Raw genomic sequence first — 15,312 nt, forward strand, 5'->3', positions numbered from 1 at the left:
CTATAGCGCCCCCTGAGGTGCGGCGGGCGATCACACGGTGACTACGCCAGTTCCGTTTCCACGCTGAGTGTGTAAGCAGAAGGAGCCGCTAGTTTCCGCTCCGCTGATGGTGAATCGCTGCTCCTGCGGTTTCGGGAGGAGGTTTAGAGCCCGCAGTGGAAGCGCAGCGGTACTTCGGGATTCAGCTTTAACGTTTTCTCGTCGAGTCGCGTCCACGGAGGAGCTACTGAAGAAGGAGGGAAGGCAGGAAGGGAAGATAGCAGGAAGATGGCGGCGGCGGCGGCGGCCTCGCCAGGCTCGCCGGACTGGGTCGTGCTGAGGGACGGCTGCCTGCGCTGCGATGAAGAGGGCCTGCGGAGTCTGTCCTACCACCCGGCCCTCAACGCCATCCTGGCCGTCACCAGCCGGGGCAGCATCAAAGTCATCGACGGCACCTCCGGGGCTATTTTACAGGCCTCGGCTCTGCACGGTGAGTTTCGGTTCGGACGATTCAAAGGGATTTAACACTCGACCGGGATCATTGTACAGAATTCTGGGCTGGACCTCCTTATAGAGGAGACGTATGGGAGAGCCTTTCCTCCTATAGCTCGTGATGGAGAAGGAGAGCGTCAAGATGATCCTGTTAAGTTAGATAGTGTTTGATCTTCTGATGGTGCAGTGTTGTGGGAATGACTCTTCTCTGTTTGGACTCCTTGTGGAGGACTGTGTCAAAATATTCTGTCCCTATGCGATATTTCTGATATGAAGTACTGTGTGAGAGTGATCCTTCACTCCAGGGGCTCCTGATAGAGCAGTGTTTTAAGATCGACACCTTACTATTCAGGCTCCTGGTGGATCGTCCATCACTCCTGATAGGTGTTTGCGAGAATAATCGCTCACTCTTGATAGAGTTGTTGTTGTGACAGTGATCTCTTAGTCTTTGGGCCTCCGGATGATCCTCACTGTTTAGGGCCTCCTGGATCTGTTGTGCTGCCGGATCACTGTAAACATTGCCACGTTATTTACAAACACACCGTTTATGTACATATCAGTACTGCTTATTTACATTTCACACCTCTCCTTGTCTTTATAAGTCAAATAAAGCTAAACCAAGACTCGACCTAAAATCTGATTCAATATTAGGGTAAAGCGGTACTAAAGCTAATCTAAACACTAGCAAAAATCAGCTCGTGTTAGTGTGTCTTTATCGTACTTGGTGTCACTGACATTCAACCAATATCTCAATACATGTCAGTGATATAGAGTACATCTTAACACAGTTTTTGGCATTTACAGTAAACACTTTTTTGATTTTTGGCTCTAAATTAGCTGACCGAGGTTTAGCTAATCATGCTAACGTTAGCCTAGCGATAGCCTAGCCTGTTCTGCTACGGATCAGTAACACTGCTCATGTTTATGCCAACCCTGACAGGTGACAGCTGTCTGTATGGTTGTGTTAAGTATGAATATTATATTAATTTGTATACATTCTATGGTAGTGTGTTTGGTTTGGGAAGGTTTGGGTGCTTTCTATACCGGTTTGCTATTAAACGTCATTTTGAACGGAAGAATGAGTGTCTGTGGCGGTGTTGTTAATATGTACATTGTTGACCTTGTCAGCCTGTGTTTGAGTGTTTTATCTTTTATTCTGTTTGTTAAAGACTGGAATAATTTAAAGGCAAAAATAATTACACTGGAGTTGTGTATTGTTGCCTGAAGCAGTAGTATTCACTAAGCAAATGGGTTAAAAGAGCACTCTTTCAGACATTTCATCAGTCCGCACTTAGAGATATTTTATATTTAATTTAGTTTGTGTCATTATTCTTATGAAACGTCTAGCTCATTAACTGTCATAAGATGACACTGCAAGCCTAAATGCTTTGAAGAAAGGACAGCTGTACACTAAAGAATGGAAACGGGTGTCTGCAGTGACAAATGTCTTTGAAAGTCTTCTGTCAAATGTGTGTTAATGAACGAGTGTGAACATTTGTGAATTTAGCTTTAAGCCACTTTCCAGGTAAACTCCAGGGCCAGATTTAAAGTATTTAAACTAAAGGTTGTGAATGTGACATTTAGTCCATGACTAATCTGAAAGGCCAGTTTAAGGAGTTTAACTTCATTCATGTCCTCAGCAAACGGCAGTTGGAATTACAGTAGCGGAGATGTGATGTTTTGTAACCCTTGCCATTTTTGAGTTAAAGCACACCTGTTTATCCATGGATGCATATGAAATGCAAGGAATGATCTGTCTCACACCAGTGACACTGTGTAGCACATATGATTCTTTGTTGAAAATCCCCTGTGTGCAGCAAGAATTCTGTACTTTTGTGCAGATAGTAAGCTAGTGGTTGGGTTACATTTAGAGTCTTGTGATAGTTTGATAGTGTTGAGTTGCAGATATCACATTCAGCTAATTGGTATGAAATTGCAATTAGGTTATTTAGCAGCGAGTCATGGTATGGAGTGTTGCTAGCACAGAACAGTCGACTCATGCTTGTTTGGATAATATTGATTGGAGAGGTTTTCCCTTTTTTCCCCTCCTGAGTGTGTAACACAGCTATGTAGGAACAGATTTGGAGGGTGGCTGTTGCTCTTTCTTTCTCATGTTAAGAAGTGTGATTTAAAATGCATTAAAATAGGCCAAATTTAGATATAAAATAGGTTGTAACATATTATAGCATAGTGTATTGTTACTGAAAAATCTGCTTTCAAACGTTGTTTCTTTTCATCAGATTTCAGTCATTTTGCATTCAGATTTCTGTCATTCATGCATGTTAAAGGGTGTTCAGCTTTTCTTCTTGGGTAAAAAGGAACAGAACATTTTGGAATGACATGCTGATGCCAGTGGCATTTCTCACTTTTCTACGTTTGGTGTTAGTGAATGTTCTGATTTAAAATGTGGGTGTAGCTCAGAACAACTTTAGTATCTCTTTATTTGCATACGCTTGAATTCATTCGTCTTTTTTTTTTCTTTTTCTTTTTTTTTTCTTTCTTTTGGTAAAACTATTTCAATTGTACTCTCCGTTTGAAAGTTTAAGTTCAGTATGTTTTTTTTTTTTTTTCGTTTTGTTTTTTTAAGAAGCAAGTTACACTGAAGACATTTATCATGTTACAAATGATTTTAATTTCACATAAAGATGTTCTTCTGAACTTTTTATTACTTAAAGAAACAGGCAAAAAAAACTATAACAATATTAACAAAAATAATCATTAGCACAGATGTTTTCAACAATGCTAATAAGAAAAAATGTTTCTTAAGCAGCAAATCAACATATTACAAATATTTCTGGAGGATCATGTGACACTGAAGACATTGTAGGAATAAATTTCATTTTAAAGTGTATTAAAATATCACAATATTACTGTATTTTTGATAAAGTGCAATTACCTTTTAATTAATATTTTTGCATGGCCTTGTGGGTGACTTATTCCTTTATATATTTTTTTAATTTTTATGATATCTTAATGTTCTTTTTAAGTTTTTATTCATTATTAAGTACTATTTAATAAAATATAGGATGCATTTATCATAAAAAAAAATATATATATATAAGCAGCATTATTTGACATACATGCGTGTTTGCAGGTCTGATGTAGCAAAGCATCTAAATATTGGCACTGAACACTAATGATCACCCTCTCTCCTTCTATGTGTGTTTTGTGACAGCTAAACCTGGGGGCCGGGTGAGGTGTCAGTACTTCCCAGCCGTGGATAAGGTGCTGTTTGTGGACGATTACGCCGTCGGCTGTAGGAAGGACTTGAATGGGATCCTTCTTTTGGACACGGCTCTCCAGGCCCCTGTGTCCAAGCCAGAAGACATGGTGCAGCTGGAGCTGCCCGTTACCGAGGTAAGAATCCCAGCATGCACATTTTGTATATTGATTGAATGTGTACAGCATATTCTTTACCTGACCACTATCAGTAAATAGCTGATGTGGTTGTGGAGTGCAAACCTCAGTGCAAACCTAAAAGTGATGCTTCCAGCATTTTAAAGTGGAAGTGAAGCAGTCAGTCAAGTTTTCATTGTTTAGTAAAGTGATTTCCACATTAATTAAAAAATATATAACAAACATGATTAATGAAACCATTTTAAAGAAAAAAGGATGTTTTGTTAAAGCTTTTAGAGCAACGGTGCCACCATCTTGCAGTACCACCGCGTGTAACGTCACAGGGTCGGTTCGCTCCTTTGGCCAGTTAAGTAATATATAAGCAATTTTTACTTTTTGTACACACGCTTGTTTAAATGGAGGAAGACAAACTTGAAAGGACTGTTGAGCCCATAATAAGTCCAACTACTTATGCATTTGACAGGGCTCTAGACTCATTCTTCCCACTGGTCACTCTTTTGCGACTAACTTTCTCAGTTTCTCGCAATTTATTATTATTATTTTTTTTGCTACAACATTTGATTAATCAATGCATGCTGATGAACTTTTATCATATTTTATAGTTATATGGTAACGAAAGTGTTCAACATTCAACCCTTTTTCATCAGTGTTATTTGTGATTTAAATTTTGTGAATGGGAATTCCTCTTTTCGTGAGCTTTCACTTTCAAATTCGCGATCTTGGCGTCACGTTTTACAAGAAAAGATAATTGTCTGTTTTGCTTATATCTATACACCTTATACATCTATATACATCATTGTTATTCTTAATTAAAAAGCACAACAACAATAAAAAAAATCACGGAAACAAATCACGTTTACATGTATACTCATCAAAACATCCATTAACGTAATATACTGTGCATTGGCTTAAACAGGTAAGAAAGCGGACTCAATTTCGAGCCGAGCGTTTTTTGCGTGTGATTGCGCAGAGAAACAAATCTGTCACAGCACGCGAGTACCGCATTGAAATATATTTCGTGCTGACTCGCAATTTAAATGGCTTAAAACAGTTTAATGTTTAAACTGACAAGGCTTAAAACACGCTGATAAAGCAGTACTAGCCCGATCATTCAGAGAGGTGATTAGTTAAAACACTGCATTCAGGTACATTCGCAGGTTTTACATATTAATACTAGTGATTGAGCCAGTGTAATGCAAATATGTCTGAAAGGTCTGATATAACAAGGTGCCACATGAACGATACTGTAGCATTGTTTACATCGCGCAACGCCTCACGCTATGAAAACGATGTTTATGATGTAACTTAATGATCAAAACTTTGTGAAATAGGCCTGATGTGATATAGATATTGATAGAAATATTTATGTTGACACTTCATCCAAATTATGGTGAAAACCAAAATATTGATGTCAAAATAACATTTATGTGTTCAAAATATAAAGAAATGCTTATATATTACTTAACTGGCCAACGGAGCGAACCAACCCCGTGACGTTACACGCGGTGGTACTGCAAGGAGCCCTTGCTCTAAAAGCTATAACAAAACATCCTTTTTTCTTTAAAATGGTTTCATTAATCGTGTTTGTTATATATATTTTTAATTAAAGTGGAAATCACTTTACTGAATAATGCAAACTTGACTGACTGCTTCACTTCCACTTTAAACTGCATCGAATTATTTTCTTTGGAGTCTGCAAATGTGTTTAACAGGCAAAAAGAAGGTAAAATCACTGATATTTTTCAAATAAATTAAATGTATGCATATCTAAAATGTGAATGATTGCTGAAATTTGTTAAAAGTATCATTTGCAAGTCTATCACGCCAGATGGTAAGTATTATTTGCCCGGTTTATCTTACAGCTGATTAATGCTTTCAACTGACACATCACTGCTTGACAGCACGTAATGTTTAAGTCATAAGACCTCAGAATTTTTGAAGAATATGTGTTAAGCACAGGTCAGGATGGTGTAGTATAGCATATAACAAGTTTCCGTGGCTCATCCAACACTGCACGACAGGAATTATTGTTGTGCACTTCCTTAGTGTACAGTGTAGGTTACAACTCGGCAAAATGCTAGTTGTTTGAATGCGCTTGTTGATATAGTGATCGCATAACCAGTCTGACAAAGAGTGCTATGCAGACAGACTGGTCCATTGTGTCCTAGGACACTCTGAAAACAAACCTCCCGACTCTCACCACTCCCTGGCCATATACGCTTATGTGTGAGAACCACTGGATTTTATAGACTGATGAGCATATAACCTGAGATAGTCTGACACTCTGATATCATGTTGTTTGTGTCTGTTTTTGTGAAAACAAGGTTCATATCGGGCATGTTTGATTTGTCTTTTGACTTGTTGAATTGGATGCAGTTATGGATGTTGAGGCTTGGTATTGGCTTGATTTGTCATGCGTTTTAGGGTCTGGTTTGTGTTGTTCGAACTATCAGTTCTTGCTCATTAGTTCAGCTTTGACTGTTGAGATGTTGAAGTATTCCGTATGAATTGCATCATTCATTTACAGAGGTGTGTGTGTGAGACTTCTGTCAAACATATTTGTTTAGCCTTATGCTAGGTAATATCACATGTTCACACAATCATTAGGAATAGACCACATCAGCACTGTTGGTTAAGATCTTGAATATATGTAAAAAAAAAAAAAACTATATATATATATTACACACATACTTGAATTTGTGGTTTACGGGGACTCTCCATAGGCGTAATGGTTTTTATACTGTACAAACTGTATTTTCTATTGCCCTACACTAACCCTACCCCTTACAGGAAACTACCGGCAATTGGCAAATGAATTTCATAAAACACCATTTTGTATGTTTCTTTAAGCCTTTTGTTTTACGGGGACACAGGAAATGTCCTCATAAACCATGTTTACGTTGTAGTACCCATGTCATTATACACATTTGTGTCCTCGTAAACCATATATACCAGTACACACACACAGCCTACATATACAGTATCTCACAAAAGTGAGTACACCCCTTGAGTTACAGTACAGTGGCCAGTGGCATACAGAGGTTTTCCAAGACAGGTTTCGCTCGGAACAGGCCTCGCGAGGGTTGATCAAAGAAGTTGAGTCCTCGTGCTGTGCGTCAGGTGCAGAAGCTGGCTTCAAAATACAGACGCATGAGTGCTGCCAACATTGCTTTAGAGGTTGCAGAAGTGGAAGGTCAGCTTGTCAGTGCTCAGTGCTACACTGCACACTGCAACAAGTCGGTTTGCATGGCTGTCGTCCCAGAAGGAAGCCTTTTCTGAAGCTGGCTCACAAGAAAGCCCACAAACAGTTTGCTGAAGACAACCTGGCCAAGAGCATGAATTTCTGGAACCATGTCCTGTGGTCTGATGAGTCTAAGGTAAACTTTCTTGGCTCAGATGGTGTCTAGCATGTGTGGTGATGCCCTGGTGAGGAGTACCAAGAAAATTGTATCTTGCCAGTCAAGCATGGTGGTGGTAGCATTATGGTCTGGGGCAGCATGAGTGCTGCTGGTACTGGGGAGCTGCGGTTCATTGAGGGAAACATGGATTCCAACATGTACTGTGACATTCTGAAGCAGAAGATGATGCCCTCCCTTCAGAAACTGGGCCGAACGGCAGTTTTCCAACATAACGACCCCAAACACAAAGCCAAGATAACAATTGCCTTGCTGATGAAGATGAAGGTGAAAGTGATTGAGTGGCCAAGTATGTCTCCAGACCTGAACCCTATTGAACACCCGGGGCATCCTCAAGCGGAAGGTGGAGAAGCACCACGTGTCTAACATCCAGCAGCTCCGTGATGTCATTATGGAGGAGTGGAAGAGGATCCCAGCAACAACCTGCGCAGCTCTGGTGAACTCCAAGCCCAGGAGGATTAAGGCAGTGCTAGATAACAATGGTGCTCCTCCGAAATATTGACACTTTGGACACAGTTTTGACATGTTCACTTAGGGTTTACTCATTTTTGTTGCCAGTTATTTGGACAATAATTGCTATATGTTGAGTTATGTTTAGAGGACAGTAAATTTGTACTTCTATACAAGCTTCACATTGACTACTCTAAAATATATCCAAGTTTCATTTGTGTAATATTGTCCCTTGAGAAGATATACAAAATTTTTTGCTGAAATGTGAGGGGTGTACTTACAGTATCTCACAAAAGTGAGTACACCCCTCACATTTCAGCAAAAATTTTTGTATAGATATAGATAGAGAGAGAGAGAGCTGGGTAGATTACTTACAAATTGTAATCCGTTACTGATTACATGACAAAAATTGTAGTCAGTAACGTAATCCGTTACATTACACATTTTAGGTAATATAATCAGATTACTTTTGGATTACTTTTGATTTAACTCGTTTATCACATTGATTTAAATAGCATTATCTTGTATCATAATGATGGAAAAAAATGCAAAGTGTAAGAACACTTGTTCCATTCATTGTAATTTACAACATGAAGTGCATTAAACATTATATTACATCAAGGTTTCCCAAACTAGGGTTCGTAAAGGAACTGCAGGGGGGTTGTGAGTTTAATGAAAAGCTGACAATTAATCATAAAAAAATTAAAATAAATCATTTTAAAACAAACTCCCTTTTGAGGAAAGTCTCTTCACTCCGTAGCCATATTTGCAACGCCTCCGGGGAGCTCGTACAAGACCGATCTTAATGAATGGGGGATTCCTGAAACCTCAAAAACTACTGGTTGAACTCACAATTAAATTACATATGTCAAATCAGCAACAAAAATCTGAAATTAATTGCCTCATGAATGTTGTTTATTATGCTAAATAGTGTTTAAAAAGCTTATTTTTCAGGCTAGACCAGCCAATGTGCATGTGGAGTTATAACGTGCTTATACAGTGCATGTGCATTGGCTGGTCTAGTCAGATTTCTATTTGAAATTTGGCTCTTTCGTTTAGAAGATGGGACTATTCCTCCATATTGCGTGTTGCAGTTTCTCCCATTCATAAGTATAGGAGTAAATAAAACACTTACTAAAAAAGATGAAATATTTTTATTTACCTGCATGCCATGTGATCATTAATCAACATCAAAGAAACCGTGAAAATGCAAATGTGTTACTTTAATTATTGAAATATTTATTTTAAAATCTCAGGGGTACTTAAAGCAAATATATTTGGTGAAAAAGGTTTAGATTACAAAAAGTTTGGAATGCCTGCATTACATGTAACTAAGAAATAACGTGAATATATGCATTTTAATTAGTTATAATTAATAATACATGGTTTAAAAAAAAAACCTACAGAGTAATAATTCAAATAAAAATGAATGTGTTCATCAGTAGTTGATGATGCAATGTTGAATCCCTTCTTAAACCTGAAAAGATTTTTGTAAATCCAGTGGTCAAATTCTTTCACCACCTGACTAATGACTGATCTTTGTGTGAATGTCCACAAAACTGGGCTATATATACATATATATAATATGTCTATAATCGGTAGGCTATTTTAAAAAGGAAAATTTAAAAGATGAAAAAGAGAAATTAGGGAGAATCAATGAATTATGAATCATTTATTGCTATTTTGTGAATATGTAATCATGTAATCCATAAAGTAACTAGTCTGATTACGAGTATTTTAAAATGTAACTTACTCTGATTACAAGTACTTGATTTTTGGAATGTGATTACCTAATCCAGATTACATGTAATCAGTTACTACCCAGTTCTGTATGTATGTATATGTGTATTAGGGGTGTTAACGCATGCGATTAATCTAAAAGTTTTAACGTGTTAAAAAATTTTACGCAAATGAATCATATGATAAGGTTTGACCCCAACTTCTTGCCGTCATCGCAGCGTGGAAGGTTATCTATCATTGTGTGATGAGGGTACAGCGAACCAGTGTTGCCAGGGCAGCGGCACAAGTGGGCTATTTTACGTTAAATAGGCTAATTCTACAGACTCTCAAACTTTTATTAGTTTCCACTGTCTGCGTTTCTTTGAATGCCCTCTTTTAAAAAAAAAAAAAGCCTAGAAATAAAAATATGGCAGTGGCGTGACTATCATATCATTCTTCTAATGCCTGAAATCCAGTTTTGATCTACATGTGCATTTGTCTGAGATGATATTTTCCAATACACAATGGAGACCATTGATGTCAAAACAAACTTCTGCAGGCCATGAGCTGTTCCTCATGGGAGCCCGATCTGTTCTGCTAGGTCACATGAGTTACCTTAGGAGTTCCCTAGTTTCAGACTGAAGTGCTGAGTCATGTGACTCAACTTGTTGTTCAGAAAGGCCATTCATAAACATGTACAGTGAAATGTGAGAACTGAAGTGTAAACATGAGTCATCACCGCAGCGCTGCAAGTAAATCTGTTTATATAGGATTTTTAATAGCAAAATGTTGGTCGTGATTAGCTTATTGTTTTTATGGTACTGATTCGACGTGGTAAAATGGGTGAGATTGAACGTCTCTTACGAGGCCTACCTTTATATTTGGTCTTTCTAAGCTCTGGGGTGGTGTTTCACTTCTGTACTCATCTAAAATTACATTGCCGTCATACCATTTTTATGAGTTGGTACTACTCGAGCGTTTTGGCACACAAAAATAGCATAAATAGTTGGAAATCTCTAGGTGGAGCCGACAGATGCAGTATTGTTTGAAACATCAGCTGAACATCCCTGTGATGTTCTTTATTCTTATTCAGAGGTAGTGAGTAATAGAAGGCGTGAGCTTCCATCTGAGTGCTCGGTAAAAGAGACACAGCGTATTAAGGCCCTTTAACGATTCGTGACAGTGTTCCCCAGTGCATTGTGCACTGTGGAGTGAAGCATCAAAATAGAGGCATTATGATGTGCTCAGGTTCACAATATTCAGTGCTGAGCTGACTCTGTGGACATTTTACATAATGTCATTACAAATTAATATAAAATGGAATAAAGACTGATTCTGTTTGTAATTATAGTCATTAAGTTTGAATCAGGGTAACCCAGGTTAGTCTATAAGTACACTACAGTTCAAAAGTTTGAGATTGGTTAAGAATTTTTTTTTATGTTTTTGAAATGTCTTATGTCTAGAGCTGCATTTATTTGTTTAAAAATACAGTAAAACAGCTTTGGTCTTCAGTGTCACATAATCCTTCAGAAATATTTTTAATATGCTGATTTGATGCTCAAGTAATATTTCTTACTACAGTCAAACAATTTTGCTAATTAATATATTTGTGGAAACCTTGATACATTTTGTAGGATTCTTTGATGAATAGGAATTTTAGAGGAACAGCATTATTGAAATGGTAATCTTGTGTAACATCTGTACTGTCTTTGTTCTGTAATATGTAATGTTTCCTGCAGTAGAAAGTACAATCATTCCTGTGCTATTGGTCCTTTGAGATCAGCATCCCTTAATAATCTTGTGCAATCTAATGGCATAACACTTCAACACTATCATTTGATATCCACATGAGAAAATACAGACTCAGTGAGGCCATCACAGTGCAGTTGCTTTAACTGTAATGGACTTTCATGTGCTCTGTATATAGATGAATGACTGATTGCTTATATTCTGCTTATATCTTTGAGGTTTGAATAGATGGGAAACGTGAAATACAATGTACCTCATCTTCCCTTGCAGGCCCAGCAGATGTTGTATGCGTGTATGGAGAAGGTGGATGTTTCCAACACGGAGGGTTACGATCTCTTTCTCACCCAGCTCAAAGAAGGCCTGGAGAATACCTCACATGAGACGGCGGCCAATCACAAAGTGGCAAAGGTGAGTCTTAACAGGAAGGAAGATGCATCATTCATAAGTCATCTCACTGTTCTCACTGTTTTTGTAACCACAGAGTTGTAAAAAAAAGTGCAAAGTGTAGAAATATAAATAGCCTAATGAATAATCAACCTAGCCTACTAAAGGTTGAATGAATATTTTGATCTTTTTGTGAGTCAAGCCTGTTTATGGCTAAAATGGTAATTGAAGTAATTTATAGGTCATAATGGCCTCTTTATTTCTTGTAATTGTAAATTTATATATCAGAATTGCAACGTTGTGGTTCACAATTATAATAATTATGGCAATATAGCTCACAGTTGCACCTTAATATTTCACAATTACATCATCATAGCAACAATTGAGACTATATTTTTCATAATTGGCTTTACATCTGACAACTGTGACTAGGGCTGGGTTTCGAGTTCTTTTTAGGCACCGACCAAATTGCCTCAATACCATTGAGTATCGAAAAACATCTTGTCGTTCGGTGCCAAATTTCGATACCTAAGGGATTAATCTTATCAGCGTCAGTGAGCCAATAAGCCTGCAGCACTAGGTGTGTTCGACTAGAAGTGGCGTGGCGCAGATCGATCAGAGTTTGACACCCGCGAGAGCGATTCGAAAGGGTACGTAGCAGTCTGCTCTCTAGGTACTGTAATACACCGATCGGTCTGCACAGTCGGTCCGCGTCACCGGTTACACTCAGAGATGTGGCTCACATGTGAGGCTGTTGTGTGAATGCATCGCAGCCCCCCTAAGATGTAACGGTGCGTTTCCACTGGCATGTAGCGAGCGCAGCGGAGCGAGTGTTTTCAATTCATTCCTAAGTTGAGCTTAAACGCTTGCACGGTGCATTATGGGATTGAAAACGGCAGAGAGAAAGCGTTGAGAGCGGCCGAGAGCATCAAAAATGTTGGGCATTCCTCGACTTTATGCAAATATCGCGTGAAAAATGCCGGGCAACAACCAATCACTGTGAAAAGAAGAAGATGAAATGCTAACGGGGTGTAAACATTGTTTTTAGAGGCGTGCTCTGCCCTAAATCTGACATGCCCCAAATCAGTGGCATGGTAGCGTTGCCAGCGGGACTGAGCACAGATTTAATGCTGTAGTGGAAACGTACCGTTAGGCTAAATTTACACTGGTGCGTTTTTGTTTTAAAATGAAAACGATCCTCGTCATACTGGCATTTTCACTGCGTTTCAAGCTGGCTTTCCACTATCTCCAACAAAGTCATTCATTTCCAATGTAGAGTAGTGCGGGAGCTGCGAGGAGTTCCGATCATATGCAGATGTGTGTTTTGGCTATGTAATGTTGCTGAAATTTAAATATGTTATTACCTCTGAGTCAGAACAGTGATCATGGAAGAGAGAACACAGCACTGGTAGCTGCTAATGCTCATGAGTAAATCATTGGAAAATATATAGAAATGATGATTCTCTCTGAGCTATGCTTTTTAAAACAAACACACACTAGTGTAAATGTAGCCTAACAGATGTGCAAAGTTAAGACTATTTTGAGCTTTATTAGGCAAGGCAAGTTTGTTTACATAGCACATTTCATACGCGGTGGTAATTCAAAGTGCTTTACATAAAAGGAAGTGAAATAGTCATTAAAAATAATAATCAAAGCAATAAAAACAAGGAATTAAAAAAATTATAAATCATCATCACAGTAATAAAAACAAGGCATTTAAAAACAAACATTCTCAAGCTTTGTTCAGACTCTTCCGCACTAAGAGAAAAAACCTTCCAAAACACCTAACTATTCCACTACTTCACCCCCTACTTACTTCGACCATCATAAACCAAACAAATAGAACTCAGAGGTCCTACTTTCAACCAACACTCTTGTCTTTCTTTGTCTTAATAAAACTATTTGCACTGATTTATTGTGTTGGTTACATTTTTGTTCCTTTGTGCAGTGGCTCAGGAGATGAGTCTTTGAGCCTGTATAAACATCAGCAAGCTGAAAAATAAAACCAAATTTTTTTTTTTTTAGATAATGTAATCTTGTTAAAATTTATTTCAGAAAATTGGTATGGAAAAAAGTATTGTTCAGGAACCTGTATCGAAGTCAAGGTATCGGTATCGAAATTTTTTTAACTATACCCAGCCCAAAATGTGACTTTATTTCTCATAATCATAACTCAAAATTGCACCATTCTAATAATTGACTTAATATCAATTTTTTTTTGTCTAATAATTAGACTTTATAGCTCACAAATGTGACTCTATAGCTCTCAATTAAAACTATATCTTGAATGCACCTTTAAATCTCAGGTACATTTATATAGCTACGTCTGCAATTTCTTTGGGCCATTATATTTTGCAATTTTATACATTTGGGACTAGGGTTGCAAAATTCCGGGAATTTTCAAGACCGGAAACTTTACATGGGAATTAACGGGAATATATAGGAATTAATGGGAATAAACTGGAAATTTGCTAAATTGCAGGAACTGGGAACTTAAATGTAATAATCTTGCAGCATAATCTTGGTTAAAATAACCAGATTTAATGCAATTCCTACCCTACACATTGCTCAATCACATGCACACAGCACACTGCTTACTGCAGGGCTATTGAGGCCACACCCCCTACAGGTGCATCTCAATAAATTAGAATGTCGTGGAAAAGTTCATTTATTTCAGTAATTCAACTCAAATTGTGAAACTTGTGAAATAAATTCAGTGCACACAGACTGAAGTAGTTTAAGTCTTTGGTTCTTTTAATTGTGATGATTTTGGCTCACATTTAACAAAAACCCACCAATTCACTATCTCAACAAATTAGAATATGGTGACATGCTAATCAACTTAAAACACCTGCAAAGGTTTCCTGAGCCTTCAAAATGGTATCTCAGTTTGGTTCACTAGGCTACACAATCATGGGGAAGACTGCTGATCTGACAGTTGTCCAGAAGACAATCGTTGACACCCTTCACAAGGAGGGTAAGCCACAAACATTCATTGCCAAAGAAGCTGGCTGTTCACAGAGTGCTGTATCCAAGCATGTTAACAGAAAGTTGAGTGGAAGGAAAAAGTGTGGAAGAAAAAGATGCACAACCGGAGAACCGCAGCCTTATGAGGATTGTCAAGCAAAATCGATTCAAGAATTTGGGTGAACTTCACAAGGAATGGACTGAGGCTGGGGTTAAGGCATCAAGAGCCACCACACACAGACGTGTCAAGGAATTTGGCTACAGTTGTCGTATTCCTCTTGTTAAGCCACTCCTGATCCACAGACAACGTCAGAGGCGTCTTACCTGGGCTAAGGAGAAGAACTGGACTGTTGCCCAGTGGTCCAAAGTCCTCTTTTCAGATGAGAGCAAGTTTTGATTTTCATTTGGAAACCAAGGTCCTCGAGTCTGGAGGAAGGGTGGAGAAGCTCATAGCCCAAGTTGCTTGAAATCCAGTGTTAAGTTTCCACAGTCTGTGATGATTTGGGGTGCAATGTCATCTGCTGGTGTTGGTCCATTGTGTTTTTTGAAAACCAAAGTCACTGCACCCGTTTACCAAGACATTTTGGAGCACTTCATGCTTCCTTCTGCTGATCAGCTTTTTGAAGATGCTGATTTCATTTTCCAGCAGGATTTGGCACCTGCCCACACTGCCAAAAGCACCAAAAGTTGGTTAAATGACCATGGTGTTGGTGTGCTTGACTGGCCAGCAAACTCACCAGACCTGAACCCCATAGAGAATCTATGGGGTATTGTCAAGAGGAAAATGAGAAACAAGAGA

At 38.4% G+C, this 15,312-nt stretch overlaps 1 protein-coding gene across 1 annotated transcript in view; it reads left to right on the plus strand.

Moving 5' to 3' along the window:
- The first annotated feature begins 32 nt into the window (after nt 1–32).
- Nucleotides 33–15,312, plus strand: part of birc6 (baculoviral IAP repeat containing 6) — a 110,636-nt gene continuing 95,356 nt past the window's right edge. Inside the window, 3 exon segments of the mRNA XM_058750046.1 lie at nt 33–469; nt 3,647–3,828; nt 11,433–11,570. Of these exon segments, the coding sequence (XP_058606029.1) occupies nt 268–469; nt 3,647–3,828; nt 11,433–11,570 (522 nt within the window). The 5' untranslated portion in view covers nt 33–267.

The sequence above is a fragment of the Onychostoma macrolepis genome, chromosome 17 (genome assembly GCF_012432095.1).
Source record: "Onychostoma macrolepis isolate SWU-2019 chromosome 17, ASM1243209v1, whole genome shotgun sequence".
In the NCBI taxonomy this organism is placed as follows: domain Eukaryota; kingdom Metazoa; phylum Chordata; class Actinopteri; order Cypriniformes; family Cyprinidae; genus Onychostoma; species Onychostoma macrolepis.